At 43.1% G+C, this 17,063-nt stretch overlaps 3 protein-coding genes across 4 annotated transcripts in view; 1 reads left to right on the top strand and 2 right to left on the bottom strand.

Annotated features, from left to right (window-relative positions):
- The window catches only part of UTP20 (UTP20 small subunit processome component), a 54,961-nt gene extending 49,340 nt beyond the window's left edge, over nucleotides 1-5,621 (top strand). The window contains exons 55-62 of the mRNA XM_015859223.3: nucleotides 22-153; nucleotides 1,097-1,229; nucleotides 2,007-2,206; nucleotides 2,561-2,632; nucleotides 3,127-3,399; nucleotides 4,166-4,292; nucleotides 4,619-4,764; nucleotides 5,299-5,621. Of these exons, the coding sequence (XP_015714709.2) occupies nucleotides 22-153; nucleotides 1,097-1,229; nucleotides 2,007-2,206; nucleotides 2,561-2,632; nucleotides 3,127-3,399; nucleotides 4,166-4,292; nucleotides 4,619-4,764; nucleotides 5,299-5,454 (1,239 nt within the window). The 3' untranslated portion in view covers nucleotides 5,455-5,621. The remainder of the gene's footprint in view (nucleotides 1-21; nucleotides 154-1,096; nucleotides 1,230-2,006; nucleotides 2,207-2,560; nucleotides 2,633-3,126; nucleotides 3,400-4,165; nucleotides 4,293-4,618; nucleotides 4,765-5,298) is intronic.
- Nucleotides 5,622-6,148: 527 nt separating this feature from the next.
- On the bottom strand, nucleotides 6,149-10,327 carry ARL1 (ARF like GTPase 1). Its single transcript, XM_015859346.3, has 6 exons — nucleotides 10,253-10,327; nucleotides 9,451-9,588; nucleotides 8,185-8,266; nucleotides 7,714-7,825; nucleotides 6,872-7,050; nucleotides 6,149-6,540 (listed from the first exon to the last, which is right to left on the bottom strand). The coding sequence occupies exons 1-6, from the start codon at nucleotides 10,254-10,256 to the stop codon at nucleotides 6,510-6,512; spliced, it is 546 nt and encodes a 181-aa protein (XP_015714832.1). The 5' UTR covers nucleotides 10,257-10,327; the 3' UTR covers nucleotides 6,149-6,509.
- A 695-nt stretch (nucleotides 10,328-11,022) lies between these two features.
- Nucleotides 11,023-17,063, bottom strand: part of NUP205 (nucleoporin 205) — a 43,173-nt gene continuing 37,132 nt past the window's right edge. For both annotated transcript variants that reach the window (XM_015859243.2, XM_085538876.1), the window contains exons 37-43: nucleotides 15,716-15,844; nucleotides 15,076-15,202; nucleotides 14,399-14,565; nucleotides 13,642-13,765; nucleotides 12,582-12,710; nucleotides 11,920-11,993; nucleotides 11,023-11,388 (exon numbers count right to left, since the gene is read on the bottom strand). In XM_015859243.2, the coding sequence (XP_015714729.2) occupies nucleotides 11,236-11,388; nucleotides 11,920-11,993; nucleotides 12,582-12,710; nucleotides 13,642-13,765; nucleotides 14,399-14,565; nucleotides 15,076-15,202; nucleotides 15,716-15,844 (903 nt within the window). In that variant the 3' untranslated portion in view covers nucleotides 11,023-11,235. The remainder of the gene's footprint in view (nucleotides 11,389-11,919; nucleotides 11,994-12,581; nucleotides 12,711-13,641; nucleotides 13,766-14,398; nucleotides 14,566-15,075; nucleotides 15,203-15,715; nucleotides 15,845-17,063) is intronic.

A 17,063-nucleotide genomic window follows, 5' to 3' on the forward strand; every position in this document is an offset into this window, starting at 1 on the left:
TGGTGTTCTTTCTGTTGGCAGAGCTCACACCGGAGGCTGGCTGCCCAGGCATGTGGCTTGTTCGTGGAAGTGGAGGGAGTCATGTTTGAGCGGCGCCTTGAAGCTGTCCTCACTTTGGTTGAGAAAGAAATCAACCCAGTTCAGTTTGAAGACGTAAGTCTTACTGTCATACTGCCACTTCCTTCTGGGGAAGGGAAATGGAAGAAAGGAATAAGTGTCTGAGAGATTTAACCTTTGGTGCTGCTGTTTGGGACTGAGGAAATAGATAAAGTACACGCACTTGTCCTGAAGGGGAACCATACTTTACTTGTAGGCAGCTTTCCCTGCTTGCATGGTCTTTGCTGTGGTTTTTGGGAGAAGGGATGGAGGAAGGGATGGCAGAATGCATATGTAGCACTGGGATGGCTTAGAATCTCTTCAGTTTGGAAACAGCCATGCATCATGCTGACAACTGTTTAGCTGGGAAATGTCTGCTAGATACAGAGGTCAGTGCAAGCGTGGGAGGTCAGAAGTGAATTGCTTGTGACTGATTGCTTTTGTTCAGTGTTGCCTCCAACTTCAACATTCTGAGGAATTCCCTTCCTGTATTTCAGACCGTGGTTTTGTTGTTTGATGGTTGGTTATTTTTGTTTACACAATTAACTCAGAATGACAAGGTTGCCTCAGATCCTACGTGGCATGTGCCACTCCCAAAGGGATCCCAGACACTTGGGCAGCTGCCATGTGTGCTATTGATGTGCCTGGAAAGCGTGCTGAACAAGGGAGGAGAGCCATGGGGGTGTGGAGATTGGCAGGAGATGAAAATATCTGCAGTGATGAGAAATGCCCCATCATCACCCCCTATGCTGCACTGTGGGAGAGGCATGGGCTGGCTGCATCCCGCCAGCTGGAACTGCAGGCAGTCAGGTCCTGCACGCAGATCAGTAACGCACAGCATTGCTCTAATGGAGCTTCTTCCCTTCAGTTGATGATAGAAATTGGGTATAGGTTGGTCACCTGCTTTCTTGTGGTGCTGATCTAAAGTGTACCCGGTAGGGAAATAAACACTGTCTTCACACCCTCTCAAGCACATTTCTGGTCTTGCTGGTTTTCTCAGATAACTGAGGAGGAGGAGGAGAAGGCTGCAGACAGGCTCCTGTTCAGCTTCCTTGTACTGGTGACAAAGCTGATCTCGGAGTGCAGCTTGATTCAGCTAACCAAGCACGCAGACATTGTCAGCCGGATCTGGGGTAAGTTGGAGTGTTATGATATCTGTGTTACATGGAAGATTCTTGGAGTGCCTTGGGTTTCTTCACACCTCAAGGGTGTGAGAGAAGTAGATGCTGTTACACAAGGCTCACGTGCTGCAGAATGCTCATACGTGGCAGCTGCTGGGCAGCAAGAGTAGATTTTAATGGGAAAGGTTATGTAGCTGATGAAAACAATACGCCATCTGTCTCAGTTGCTGGGAAGTGCTTCCTATCATCCCAAGAGCAAACACTTGCGAATGATGGCATGTTTGGCCATAATTACAGCCTCTTTGATGGAAACTTTCAGTTCTTCCAGGAAGAAATTCCTCTCATGAGATCATGCCCACAGCCAGTGATGACACGTGGTAATGGCACTGTAAACACTGTGTGCCTGCCAGCACGATAAGACCCAGAGATCATCTGATTCCAATGATTTCCGTATGAAAGATTCTACAGTGTCAGGCTGCCTCACTGTCATTTTGTCAACTTGTTTTCAGTTGCTTTATTTGCTGATAGCAGGAGTGTTTCTGGCTGGGTTCTGCCCTCAGCCTGCCAGGGGCCCTCAATGAGAGACAAGTTAACCCTGGCAAGTCCTGGGTTTGCTTTGGCTCAGCAGAGATCCTAGGAACAATTTTATGTTCTAAGCATATTGAGCACAATTTTTTTCCTTCCCCGTTTTACTGCAGTATATGCTGTGGTAGCACCAGGAGGGACAGGGTGCTTTTTCTGCTCTTGCCAGCCCAGCTCATGTACTGAAAGAGGTTTTCTCTCCCCTAGATCATGTCCAGTCTCATCTGTGGCATCCTCACAGCTGGGTGTGGCTGACAGCCACTCAGATCTTTGGTTTGCTGTTTGCATCCCACAAGCCAGAAGACCTTGTGTCCAAGTGGAAGGAAAGGCAGGCAGTGAAGAGGAAAAAGCCATCAGCAGAATTGTCTGCATCCACATTCTTCCTGACTGCTGAACTGGACAGAAAGGTGATTGTGTCTGTGCTGCTCCTTCCCCTGTGCCCGCACCTGTTTCCTGCCTGGCACACAAAAATAACATCAGTAGTTTGGTGTGTACGTGTCTTAGTCGCTTCTGTCTGCTGCCTAATCCTGATCACTGAAAGCATTTGAGCAGGTGTCTTTGCTGGTGGGAAGGGGCTTCTCTGGGGTCTTATTCTAAGCAACACAAAGATTCACTTCAGGACTGCAAGATACAGGCAAAACTTGTGCAAAACAGTTCACTGGCCTCACTGGGAACCACCTTTGGTGACTGCACAACTGCTGTGGGGTTCTGCTGCTGGCGTCCTCTCATGTGACGATTCCTTCCCTGTTTTGTCCCACCAGATGAAGGATCTTGTGTTTGCGTTCTGCCATCAGCTGCACTCCAAGTTCCTGGACCAGTCTCTGGGAGAGCAGGTAAAAGCAGCAGCCTTTGTGGGACCAGGAGGGGAGCACATGAGGCTGTGTCACCTCCTGGTCAGGACAGTGGTGCTGCTCAGGGCTCTGGTGTCAGTCTGCTGGAAGGGTGAGGGTTGGGGGGACACACATTTTGGGCACCACGCAGAGCAGGATGGGGATCCCTTCTGTCCAGCCCTTGCCCAAGAGAATTTGGCTCTGTACAGTGTAGTCTGGAGAAGGGCTACTAGACCCTGGAACTGGCAGCCAGATCTCTGGTGCTGTCTCCCTGCTGCAGCACTGAGGTTCTGGCTGCTTGCTTGTTGGGAGCATTTGGCCCAGCTTTATGCTGTAGCTTGAAGGTTTGACTCCACTGTGCACCATCCTGTGGCATGGAATTGAACCCAGTTCATGGCCAGTTATTTTTTAGACTTAACGTTGGCTCTTTGCTCCCTTTGGCCACTGCTGGTGTCGAAACCCCCCCAGTGACTGCCTGCTCTGTTTTCACATTTCAGGTTATAAAGAATTTGCTGTTTGTTGCCAAAGTTATTTACTTGCTGGCACCTCCCTCAGAGGAAGGTGAACAGGCCGAAGGAGAACTTGGCTGTGAGGTGGAAGAGCAGGAGGCTTCTGAAGATGAGGAAGAGAAAGATGCTCCTGCTCAAAGAGAGGGAGAAGGAGAGGATGCAGAAGAGAAGGACCGGCCAGCCACGTTGATATGGCTGATGAAGAAGCTGTCAATCATGGCAAAGCGAGAAGCAGCGTATTCCCCCAAGATCCCATTAAAGGTGAGAACAAGATTTAACTGGCGGTTCGATGCAGCAAGCACTTGCATGGACTCTTTGCTACCAGAGGCTGTTGAGAACTGGTGCTGAGGTGAGGAGTAGTAGGTGCTGATGGAGAAACCAAGCATTTCAGGTTGGGATTCTCAGGAAGGCCTTCCACCAGTTTGCTTCTGCTTTGCTGATGCTTTCAGGTGGTGGAAAGGTGGGAAGCCAGAGCCCACCAGGGTGCAGGGACAGAGTGCTGCCTTTAACACGTGGGTTTCCAACCAAAACTTCCTTTATTTTGTTCTGTATTTTTATTAAAACAGAACAAGAGGCAAACAAAATGATAAAGCTGGTGGGTTGGACATGCATGCTTTAAAAGCTTGTCAGTGCTACTTCTATGTGTACAGGGGAATAGCAGTGTGGAATTGTCAGAAGGGGAGGCTGTGTGAGTGACAGAAGAAATGCTGTGATTCCCTGTGATGCAGAGGGAAAGGCCGAGCTTTTAATGTCTTCAGCTGCCCCAGTGCAGGACGGTGACTGAACAACCTTGTTTTTAAAGTGTTACCAACCAACAAGTGAAGTTGTAGCTCACACATTTACAGATTCCACGGGGCTGTGTCTCATCTGAAAGCTGTATTTGGCTGTACTAAGGCCTTATGGCAGCAGTAACTTCCTGACAGCTATCTGAAACACCTTGTGCACTAAGATGCACAGTGTTCTTGTAGCCACTCAGTTATGCAGTTTCTTTCTTACCCACGTTCATGTTCCATGCGCTCATTTTCAGAGGAGCTGCATCTTTAAGTTCCTTGGTGCAATCTCAGTGGACCTGGGGAAAGACAGAATCAAGCCGTACCTTCCAACAGTCCTCACTCCTCTGTACAGGGAACTGAACAGCACCTATGCAGAGCAAGGTAAGTGATACCCTTCATCACAAACGCCTCCTGTCATCCTTTTCCTCTGTTGAGAAATAGACGTGCTTAAGTACCATGTGGATGTGGTACTGAGGGACATGGGCAGTGGGGAAATACAGGTGGTAGGTGTATGGTTGGACTGGGTAATCTTGTAGATCTTTTCCAATCCTGGTGATTCTGATTCTGTCTTTGGGACTGTGCCTGCAGAAATACTGGGCAAGATCCATCAGTAGGAACGTTTTAGTAACAGGTAATTCCCTGTTGGGTTCTTGGTTTTTGCTCTATATGCTGAAAGATGATTAAGCTGGTTTATTTTGTTGTATTAGATCCGACGCTGAAGAACCTTTCCCAAGAAATTATAGAACTGCTCAAGAAATTAGTCGGTCTGGAGGCTTTTTCGCTCGCCTTTTCTTCTGTGCAGAAACAGGCCAATCAGAAAAGAGCTATGAGGAAAAAGCAGAGGGCTTTGCAGGTACGTATATTCTGCTTCCTCTTCTAGCAAAAGGAAAACAGGGCTTTTCTAAAGGCTTGAGAGCTGAGCAGGGAGGTGATTGTGAAGAATAACTTCATCCTGAATTAGGGTAGTTTGTGAAATGAAAACAAGAAACTAGTTAGAAGGGGATGAGGCACTGCAACAGTCTCCCTGGGACAGTGGGCACAGCCCTGTACAGAGTTCAAGGAGCAGTTGGAGAACGCTCCCAGACCAAGGGGTTTGTAGGGTGGCCTTGTGCAGAACCAGGACTCCGTCATCTTTGTGGGCTCCTCCAATTCAGGGTGTTCTCTGATGCTGTAGTTTTATTCAAGGTAAAATTTGTGGGCAGGTTTTGACCGACCCCAGAGCGCTGCTGTTTAGGTTACCTGAAGAGCAGTAATAAATGTGGCTCCAGCAGCCCAAAGACCCCCAGTTTTGAGAAACCCCAGAGCTCGTGCACTGGCTGTCGGTCACACATTTCTTGGGGACTTCTGGTTACGGTTTTAACTAAACAAACATATTCTTTCTCGTTAGACTGTGGCAAACCCTGACATTGCTGCAAGGAGGAAGCTGAAGAGACATAAGAATAAAGCAGAAACCAGGAAGAGAAAAATAGAGTTCCTGCGCCCCAGCTACAAGGCCAAGAAACATCGCGGTCACGCACTGAAAGACTTGGCAATGGTGGAGTGAAAAAGTCCTTTCCTTCCCAGAGGATTAATTTGTAAAAATGAATTTCAAGCTCATCATGTTGGGGAGGAAAAGAAAAAAGAGAATCTACATATTTTAATTGTATTTATTTGTATTTTTTCCATGTTCTTTTTTTCATCTGGGATCTTAAATAAAAGCTTTCTAATAAAGCTTAAGGGTTGGGTTTGTTTTTTTACCCCCAAACCTGTGTATTTATTAGAGCGTGTACAATTCACTGGCCAACCAGTCTGATTTTTTTTCACTGAATTTTACTTCACGTTTAAACGCTGGGTTATGTGATGACTGTATTCATGCCTGTGCCCCTCCTACCTTCTGGAGACAACAGACTGCATTGACCTTGATTTGTCTTTCAGCTTCCACAGCTGTAGGGAGAAAGCTGACTCACTTGCAGCTAAGCACAGAGTATAGAAAGAACAGCTCAGGGTCGGTGGGGAGTTGAGTTACTGCCGTGCCACATCAGGGCAGCAGGCAGATACTGAAGAAACAGAAGTGATGCTATGTAAACAGGTACAGTATTACCTCAGTTGTACTTTATTCTAACATCATACCTGCACTGAGGGATGCTGAAGCATAACAGCATCAGCTTCAGGAAACCTGCAACATTCAGCCACGTGTCTGCTATAACTGGCTGCAGCTGAACTCAACTGCATCTGCAAGCAAGCAACGCACCTTTGAGTACAGCTATCACTGTGGATTTTATTAGTGTTTTAATTACACAAATAGATTAACCACATCAACTTCATACTACCCAGTAAATGGAAAAAAAAAGAATATATATATATATAAATCCCTTTGCCCTCCAGAAAAACTTTCATATAAATCATTAAGCACATCTTTAAACACAAAGAAAGAAAATGAAGATCATCATGTACACAGACATCCACTTGGTTCAGTTTTCTATCTGAAGAGAGGCATCCATGTTACAAAACCCAAATGCAAACCTGCCCTATTTACAAGAACTTGTGGCCTGACCATACGTGACTGCAGAAAGGGATGCTCGACATAGTTGAAACTTCTTCACAACTGTCAGCTTTGTATCACTGCCGACTCTTCAATGCTTCCACCAACCTAGGGAAAAGGGTAAAGCAGTTGATTGGAAAGTCATATCAAAGATGCCAGGACACCTCTAGGAGTAGTAAGCTACCCTTTCTACTCATGTGGGCTCTTGCTTTAAGATGCGTGCCCAGTGCAATACAGCCCTAGCTAGAAGGCACAGCAAACAGGCAAGTCCTGAAACGCTCGTCTTCCTGTTCTCACAAGTCCCAAGGAAGCTCTGCAGACCTGTAATTCATACCGTAATGCTTTTACATCAGACTTTCCATCTTTCTTCTTTATAAAAGATGTGTTAAAAGACTCCTCACTAATGAAGCTAACAGAAAATAATTGGATTTTTACTCACCACTCCATTGCTTCATCCAGCCCAGTGCCTTTAGTTGCAGAGGTTTTGAATATCTGCCATTTTCTGTCCTTCAATGCTGGTAAGCCCAGAGCATTTGCCATTTCTGTGGGAGTCATGGCCTGTTCCATGTCCTGCTTGTTCGCAAACACCACCAAGATGGCTTTCTTCAATTCTTCTTCCTAAGAAACGGGAATCACGTGCCAAATTGTTTGCCAGGATTTTTTACTACATTTATTTATGCAGAGAAAACCTGAAGGACAAAAAGCAGCTCCTATCGTGACTCTCTCCTCCAGTCTGCCCATTTGAGTGCACTACCAAAAGAATGACTCCTATTTTGAATTCCAATTGCTCTCACTTGGCATAGAAGCACTTTCAAAACAAGGCAGATTTCATAAGGTAACAGCACTCGGTAAACAGGAGGCAGATTTAACAAGAAACACTATTAAAAAGCTTGCAGCACTTTTGGAAGAAAAACAAAGTTGCACTTAACACATCTTCCCTTTATTACCATTTTGGGCATGTTTCTCAGCTTCACTACCCAGTAGGACACCACTGGAATTCCTTCAGGGCCTGATTTTCTACCACTGATGCACTGAGCAGCTGTTCCTGTGGACAGGCAAGTTTTCATGTGACCAAAAGGCTACATGTAATGTCCAGAGAATTACTGCGCAGACATAAAATACCCACAGCACATTGAGGTTGCTTCAGTTAGAAGCACTGAATGGGCCTGTTCTGAGAGCTAAATTTGACAACCGAATGTGATTCACTGAATCAAGTTTCACATTTGCTCCAAGAAATGCAGCTTCATTTCACTGATATGACCATCATTCTCATTTTCTTACCTCCAGCATGGCAACAAGCTCTGATTTGGAAGTGCCAATTCTGTCTCGATCACAGCTGTCCACCACATAAATGACTGCGTCTGTATTGGAATAGTAACACCGCCAGTATGGCCTGCAGGAGACAAAAAAGGCCATATGAAGGTTCAGAAGTTCTCTACAGCCACAGAACAAAAAACCAACCAGAGGAAGTAAAAACCGTCTCTGGGGTGAAAGATAGGAAGAACTGATCATCACGAGGTTATGAAAAGGACCAGCGTGGCACAAATAATCACCAGCAAAAACTAAGAGGAGTTAATTTAAACAGCTCATTCATATAGGTAGTTAATTACTGAGCGTCACAACAAACCATCTTTTTCAAGATAGCTGGAGCTAAAAAGGGAAAGGAAACGAGCGCTGCTCCTTACTGAGTAGCGTTCAAAGCAATTTTAACTGGAATATAATGACATCTTTTCATTTTCAGACAGGTGTTACCTGATGCTTGTCTGTCCTCCCAGGTCCCAAACTTGAAATTTCAGGTTCTTGTATGTCACTGTTTCAACATTGAAGCCAATTGCTGAAACAAAATTACACCATTTTATTGATGATCCTTGTTTTTGTTCCGCCCCCCCCCCCCGAAATACATTTAGTTTAAAATCATGATGCCTAAAAATTTCATGAGCAACATAGTGATGCTCACGTCCTTTGAGGAGTTTATGGCTGAAAATAATGCATCATAAACATATTACGGAGACCCACCAACAAATGCTGAAGTTGTTATAAATCAACAGAAACATGCTTGAAAGCGTCAAAGGAAACAAAGCAGCAGTTCAAGGAGCAGCTTGCTTTGATAACCAAGTACACAACTGACAGCAGTAGAACATTAAGGAACATATCCTACATGTCAGCACCAGATCTGTGGCCTCAAAAGACCACAGCAAAGACTGCTTCTCAGCACAAGACTTCATATCATGATATCTGGAAGATGGCAGTAAAGATACAGCACATACAGCTGTCATTCCCTTCCCTGCCACTACAGAGAAACAGAGCAGGAAAACAAAAGAACATTGACTGCCTGAAAGACCTGACCCAAATCAGTCAGTTTGCTGCAGCCATTCAGGAAGACTTCTAGAGATGTGGCAAGGACCCAACAACCAGCATGCCCTGTCCTTCATGTTACACCACAATCCAGTTCATGTTACACTACAATTTAGACTAGATAGCAGGAAGAAATTCTTTACTGTGAGGGTGGTGAGACACTGGAACAGGTTGCCCACCATGGCTGTGGATGCTCCCTCCCTGGAAACATTCAAGGCCAGGCTGGATGGGGCTCTGAGCAACCTGGTCTAGAGGGAGGTGTCCCTGCCTGTAGCAGGGGGTTTGAAGCAGATGATCTTAAATGTCCCTTTCAACCCAAACTATTCGATGATCCTATGATCTCAGCCAGAAAATTTCAGCACACAAACCTCAGTGTTTGTTACATGGAGGTATGACAGCACGAACACTAACTGTCAATGATGGTAGCAACCTTGAGACCAAGTACTTTCTTTATTCAGCAGAGTAGCATAAAAGATGCATTTTTTGTTGTATCTGTATAGCTCACCACAAGAGCATCATGTGAGAAAGTTCTTAAATGTAAGTGCCAGGCTGCAACAATATAAGGTGCTTTTGTTTACAAAGTAAGCACATGTGAGTTCAGTTGACCAAGCTGACATTCCAGCGCTAACAAATCAGCTGTTTAGTAACGGATCGACTGCTTACTTGGAATGGTGGTGACAACTTCTCCAACCTGTAGCCTGTACAGGATGGTTGTTTTCCCGGCTCCATCCAGCCCCAGGATGAGAATCCTCATCTCTCGAGTTCCAAACAAACTGGAAAAGATGGTGGAGAAAAAGCCCCCTACAAAAAACAGAAGCAGAATAGAAAGGCACCTCCAGGTCAGCTGGCAAAGCAGAGTCTGTCCTGCTTACTGAACAGTACAGCACATCTCTCACATTCAGAGAGAAAAAAGGCAAGTTGTGAGTGCTGAACCACATCCTTCCCTCATGGTCTTATGCCATTATTCTATCACAAATCTCCCCGGACAAAACGAAGCTTGCAGCAGCACTAAGCTTCCTCATTGCGGTTAGTTTGCTCCTTTGCCAAAATCTGAGCCACCTCCTTTGTTTGCATCGGCCTCTGCCTTCCCAACTCCACCGACCCACCGCACAAGGACACTGCGGTGCAAGGAATGACTCCCCCTGAGCCGTAAGGCGCCTCCCGGGCCCACCCGCTTCTCGTTCCTTCAATGGAAGCGCAGTTTTGTTGCTTGTTGCTCATAGAGTCGCGTTGCCAGCCCCCCATCGCATCCATGTGCACAAAGGCCCCAGGCGCTGCCCCGCTCCGTGCCCCCTCACGGGACTGAACGCGCTGCTCTAACGCCACGTCCGTAGGTCAGACCCGCGCGGACGGCCCAAGCCCCACACCCAGGGTGTCGCCTCCCTCAATACTCAGCACCACGACACAACTCAGCACCACAGCACAACTCAGCACCACACCCCCCCCATTGCCCCGCAGCCCTCACCCATGTCGAGCCGCTGCGCCGGGCCCTGCCCGCCCTGCCGCTCCTGTCAGCTCCACGTCGCACGCCGCGGCGAGTAAAGGAAGCGGCCCCCCCCCAACTTCGCCGTTTCGACACGGGGATGGGACTGCCTCTGCCTCCAAGGAAGAAGGGGAAACAGAACGCAGGGAGACCTGAAGCCTCTCGGTACAGAGGTACGCGGGACGGGGGGAAAAAGGGAGGAGAAATAAGATGAAATTAATCAAGCGGGCCTACGAGGAAAAGTGACGAATCTGCTGATGCGGAAGCGGCGTGTGCGGAAATGAGCGCGGCGCGGCCTAATCCCTCCCCCGTCCCCCACACAGCCCGCCTCTCATGCGCCCATGGCGTTACAAGGGCGGCTGTACCGGCTGCCACCTTCTATGCCCTTCCCCATGATTATTTATTCCTTGTTCCTACAGTTCTCCAAAGAGAAGCTTGTATCCGTGTCAGCTGAAAAAAGGCAGGGCACTGGGGAAGATAAACAAGCAGCTTACAGTGCAAAATGGTCACCTTTCTCATAAAATCCATATCAAAGAGTCTGATCACATTAAACGTGTGTGAAGCAAGAACAGTACGAATAGACAAACCTTTCCATTGTCTCTGAGAGCATCCGAACATACAGTATCATCGCAGTCACAGAACAGCTTTTGTTTCCTTATGTATAGTATCATTGCAGTCACAGAACAGCTTTTGCTTCCTTTATGTCCTCCATTGGAATTCTTTCTTGCTTTAGTTCTTATATGAATCAGAACTCGCTTAAAAATGATTCTTTATTTTTCCTTTCAAGTTGGGAGCAGTAAGAAAGAATGCACAAAACTGATCCAAAGGGATAAGGAAAAAAAAGGTAACAAAAATGTTGGGGTTTTTTTGACATTCTTTAGAAAATGAGTCATCTATAAAATGCAATGATCCAGAAGGCCTGCCCAAGTACACAGCTTCAAGGGGCAAGCTTCATATATCAGTCTTTAGGTCCTTGATATCCTTAGAAGACCACGGATACGTCTTACAAGAGCTTGAATAAAGGTGTAACGTGACCGAACCTTCGAATATAACCCCTCAATGTCCAGAAGTTTCTTCTGTAGGGATTCACCAAAACTGTTGGCGGTTTCAATCTGAAGCTGAGAAACAGAGATTTGGTTCAGTCAACAATACAAAAATCTAATCATTCTAGAGCATGTTTATCCATCACCTGTCAACACCTACCAGCTTTTTCACAATACTTTACAATCTTTAGGAATTAAACAAAACTCTTTCTTATAAAGGTGCTTGAGATTACAAAGGGTTTTGATCATAGGCTCTTTTTTTGTCCACAAACAGCAGCTGAAAAGTCAATGGATTTTTTTAATAAAAATGATCTTTTCTTTTTTCCTGCTGCTTCTGCAACCCATTAACACAGACTATTAAACTTCTGTGTAGGAATAAATCAATTCTGTTGTAAATATTCACACTTTAGTCTGTTCAATTTCTACCTGCTTCATAGTGTTTCGTAAAAAAAAGTGTGCAACACATCATTAGTTCTAAATCGAGTTATTTACTGCTGGTGTTACCACAGGTTGTTGAGAGATGGGAGAATCGTAGTCAGACTGCTCTCAATAGCTGCATGGTAACAATGTGCATTCCATATTTTTCAGTAGACTGTCACATCTCACCTGATCTATATCATGCTGACTCACTCGATTCAGTCCACTGCTGAAATCCAAGCTGGACTCTGAACCAAAGGAATCTAGTGATAGAAAATCAGAGGTTAAAATTATGTTGGCTATTTGACACCATCATTTTTCTACATTGTCATAAATGGTTTTAAAATGCAATACTCAAAAAATTTGTCACTAAACTTGCGTATTAGAAGTTAAAGTAATTTTTTGACTTAACATATTCTCTCTCTCTAAGTCACTGAACAGCTATGATCACACAACATGGCACTTAAAGCGAAAAGCTCCTCCCATAGTCACTAATCTTTCTGACCTCTATCAAAATTCATCACATTCCAGCAAATCAGCAGTGCCTATAACTCTAACAAACACTTTCAAAACACCAGTCTCCATTCTAGTTCTTCATTTTCTCTTTGATTAGAATATTTTGGGATACATTGTTTTGGAGCACTTGTCTGATTTCATTATTTGAACTTCATTCTGTTTCAATGACATAAATAAACAGTAGTTCATTTGAAGATTATGTGTAATAGACAACACTCCAGAGTCTGCGGCTGAACAATACGTGTTATTGTCAGTTCTTCCAAGGAAAGTCCAACCTTTTAAATTTATAACCATCAGATTAACTCAAAGGAATCTTGACATATCAGAAATTTTACCTTGCATTCTTCCTCTCTTAAATGATATTCCATAAGATAGAAGTGAGTCTTGGGAGTCAGTGGGTGTGTAATTCAGTAGATAGTGTTCCAGATGACGCCAAAGAATGAAGAGACACGTTTCTATAATATCTATTGACACATTTTTCAGTGAAGGAGTTTAAGTTTGTCTTTAGATTGTACATTTACTATATAACCATATTTATACAACCATTTAGAAGCAGCTGAAGATATTATCTCAGCCAACTGTAACTTCCTCCAGCAGCAGGTTCCCACCCTAACTGCTGATAATGAGGGCCTCGAATGGATCACATGGATCCTTAACTGTTTCTGTACTGGCTAGGCTCGTTCAAATGACTGCTACGCTTAATCTGAAAAGGCTTTAAACCAGCACTCTGCACCAGAGCAGAATATGACTCCTAATGTGACTTGTAATGGCCATTCATTTGCAGCAGTGTGTTAGAGCTGAAGTTGTAAAGCTGGAAGTGGCTGTACCAGCTACAACTGGTGAGTCTGCAGGTGCACATCTATCTAAACTAGATTTCAGAGGAAAATTCTGAGCCTCTGCAACAATTATTTTGTGCAGTACTGGTTATTTCCAAAGAGTTACTGGCATTCACAAGAAAAAGCTTATGCACAATTCACTGTAACACTGGGAACACCAGTCACTCTCACAAGCATCTGAATTATTTTTCCGAGTACTTTTGCCAGCACACTTGTACATATGCGTACATATCTAGTGGGTTTGGATACTAAATTGAAGAGCTGGTCTGTAATAATGTTGGCAATATTTTGCTTCATCATAATTAACAAAAATCCTACTGACGGTGTCTCCATGATGGGAATTATCACTGACCTCATCTTCCAGTCTAAGTACTAATTTAAAACAGCCCGAAAGTAGCAGAACAACGTGTGCTATTTTAAGCTTCTATACTTCAAATTTCCCTTTTGTAGGATGTATTGTTCAAAGTGGTCAGAAATGTAGGATAAAATAACCTGCTCCTATTTCTTCACATTTTCGGAGGGAATTACTCTGAGGTTAACTTCAATTTCAGAAGGATACAAGAACAAAGAGAAAGCAGCTTGGCTCTGTTGTTTATTAGCTTCACCAGACGTCGCCTTGCCAAAACATATTTTTGGGCAGTGGAGATTTTATCAACCCCAGCTGGCATAACTGATTGACACAGCTGTGACAAGAAGAGGAAAAAAGAAAATTACAGCAAGTCAGAACAGAAGGAAAGAATAATGAAAGAAATAATAATTATTTACCATTATCTAGAACTTGCTGCCAATCGGTTACTATCTCTTCAAACTCTACACTTCAATTTTAACTTGTATAACCTTGCTTACCAAAAAAGGAATAAATTAACTGTATCCTCAAGCAACTTTTCTATCAAGAAAAATGATCATTCGGTTTATCATTCAGTTTATTAGTTCACTGTGACAGTGTATCTGTATGAAGTACTCATTCTCTCTGCATCCCTGTCATCTGTAACCCAAGGTCTAATGCAGAAGTTACAGCTACTACAACTACTAAATACCATACAAGTTGCATCTATTTAGTCAAGGAGAAAGAGGGTGAACAGTCCCAAAGTGTTAACAATGGTTTTCCAAAATAATGAAAAAACACTCAACTCTTAACAAGTCCAGCATTACCCCCTGTCAATTTTATGTCACCCATTCTATGGTCCCTTTAATCAACAGAAAGGACCATACAAAATATCTGAAACTATTTATTTATCTATAATATTCCAGAATCCCAGGTACAACTGTATGTGTTACAAGCAAACTAGTGCCTACGAAGTCAGCAGAAAGGTTACCTCTTTTATTTCATCTGGTGGGAGCTGCTCCACATTTTGCAGTTTGTTAACACTCTGACGATGGCTATCATAGTAACTGAAGAAATCATTAGTGCTCTGTTTCAGCAGATAGATGATAATGCCCAAACCAGGCAAGCGCCAGTATGGTACCACTGGTGCTTGTGTGTCTACAAAAAGATGACCAAATTATAATAAACAAATTAAATTAAGAAAAATGATTAAAAAAAAAAAAAAAAGCTGTTACTATGTAATGTAATGAAGAGTCAACACTAAAACTAATCTTTTCTGTCATAAATAAGGTTCTAGTTTTACCTAATTTAATCCAGCACAGTTGCTTTAAAAAAAATAATAACAAAAAGAACAACAAAAAAACCCACCTTACCTTCCCCTGTCTTTTAGTATTTATATCCTTTTTTCTTTTAAACTCATGCATGTACTTCTGAGACTCCAATGGGAAGTGGATTGAAAAGTATTTTTGGTTGTATTTCTTTTAACTCGATTAGTTCCCTGATTTGGATTCGTTCTAGGCTGTAAAACCATTTTTTGCAGAGTATGAAAATGAGCAGCTGCATCACTGCCATGAAGTACATGTGAAGCTGCACTTCCTGCATTGCTATTTTCTATTAGCCCAGATGTTGCTACTCAATCTCAAAAAAATAGCAAGCCAAAAATCTCACCTTGACGAGGCCCATCTCGGTTGGTTGACTCTGACAGGCTGGGAGTGAACAGACAAACAGAGTGCTCAAAACTGGGGGCGCTTTGCAACATAAGTGACTCGCAGTACTCCATCACATTTGCACAGATCTTAAAATAAAGAGATGGTATATAAGTGAAACATGGATAAAAGTCAATAAACAGCATTTGATTTTTCTTTGTCTCTATTCAGTTGAAAGTGATGATTCTCTTTTCTGATCAGTTATAGCCCCACTTCCATTTCAAGTCTAGGACTTACAACCTTACCTCTTTCCCAAACCTACTAGTCACGATTTCTGGTCCCTCATAACTCCTCTTGGGCTCTAACTTAGTATTCTCCATGCCCAGACCTTATTTTGAAATTTTCTGGTCAGATTAAAGCTTTGAAGATGTCAGACTTTGTATCCAGAACAATAATGATCACTGATTCTAATATAAGTAACCAAATTTTCAATGACTACTTTGAATAGAAATTAAATGTGGGATCCTGTACCCAACTGAAAATAGCGCAGAGCATTAAAACTAGTTAAAATCACACAAAAATAAGACAATAAAAGTTACCTGTAGAACAGGTAAAATTCCTAACTTAAGACTGAAGGTTCTTGCAAATTCTTTTGTCCTTACCTGTTGCATGGCCAACTCAATTTCATCTCTCTTGTTCACTCTGTCTCCTTCTGAGTTATCGTCCTGCAGTTTAAACTGACGTAGCCTGTCTGAACCACCAAATCGACTTAGAAGTCCTAAGCACTGGCGCTGCCATGAGAAACACAGAGTTCAGTCAGAATCTCAGCAAAGGAAGTTCACAATCCTTGCCACTTTCAAAAGCAGAAGAGCAAGACATATCCCTTCCCACACAATAGGAAGACAGCAGTGCAAATAAAGCTTTTAGAACTTCTCAAGCTACATTTGTATCTTTCAAAACACAATGCTTTAACTCACTTTTAGTTAAATTAAAAGCTAATGGACATCCTAAAACAGTTCCTTGAGATGTGATTCAGAAGGGCACAACACTGTCTTACACCTCTTTCAGACTGTTATACTGACTAGCAGCAATGAGAGTTTAGGTTTATGTATATCCATTTAAAACACTTATCTATAAAGACGCAAAATCTGGATATGGAGATAATAAGTTGCATAAAAGTTGTAAAAAATCAATTCAGTAGTTTCATAAAAAGGAGGAACAACCTATAAATTTTGGTTTTACTTTATATACAGCTGTTAAGATCATTGTAGTGGCTCAGACGGGAAGTCAGTTTCATACGGAGTGTTCAAAAAGATACTGAAGATTAAACATTTATTGGCAATTGCTTTTAGGAAAAACTAGTTTTATTACTTAATGAAAATAAGATGACAAACTAGAGATAAAAGTTACAGTAACAGATGACTGATTTGCAGTTTTACTCCAAACAGCTCTGTTTCGAATTAACCAATTAAAACTCCTTCTAACAAGAAACATTTCTGCTGTTCTGCATGAGTTTGTTGCTGACATGATGCCTCAGAGAAACAACAAGCCCAGCATTTCAGCAATCATTTACATTTTGCTGCTCTGCTTTGGGCTGGTCAGTCTCATAGTTACTATCAAAATGCCCAGAAAACACATCCTTCTCTTGGCAACCAGAAATATTTGTCAGGGCAAATATTTAAAACTGTCTACAGGCAGTTTTCAAGGAATATTTCTCTACAAACATCCATGCTGACAAGAATAGCAAAGCTTCAAAAACACTGCTGAATGATGAGCTGCAGTAAGGTCAACAGTTATAGCTCCTGAGCAAAACTTACTCTATCTCGGCTTTACTTTTGGAATCTAAGTCAGAGTTATTCTCAAAAGGAGAGCAAAGAAACTAAACATAAGCATGCTAAATGTCCTATACGTGCTGCAGGCGTGTTTGTGGCAGAAGTGGTAAAAATATTCTGCATCACTTCATACACATTGGTGCTGACTTCACATTGTCCTCTACACAAGGTAAATCCC

This window comes from Coturnix japonica, chromosome 1 (assembly GCF_054131305.1).
Source record: "Coturnix japonica strain WE chromosome 1, WE-NBRP24, whole genome shotgun sequence".
NCBI classification, from domain to species: domain Eukaryota; kingdom Metazoa; phylum Chordata; class Aves; order Galliformes; family Phasianidae; genus Coturnix; species Coturnix japonica.

Bases quoted from the DNA above. Each gene is read 5' to 3' on its own strand.
- ARL1 (XM_015859346.3), bottom strand. The intron at 7,826-8,184 runs GTAACACCTGTC...TGTCTCCTGCAG, and splicing joins GGAGGACAGACAAGCATCAG to GCCATACTGGCGGTGTTACT. The intron at 7,051-7,713 runs GTAAGAAAATGA...CCCGTTTCTTAG, and splicing joins AGCTTGTTGCCATGCTGGAG to GAAGAAGAATTGAAGAAAGC.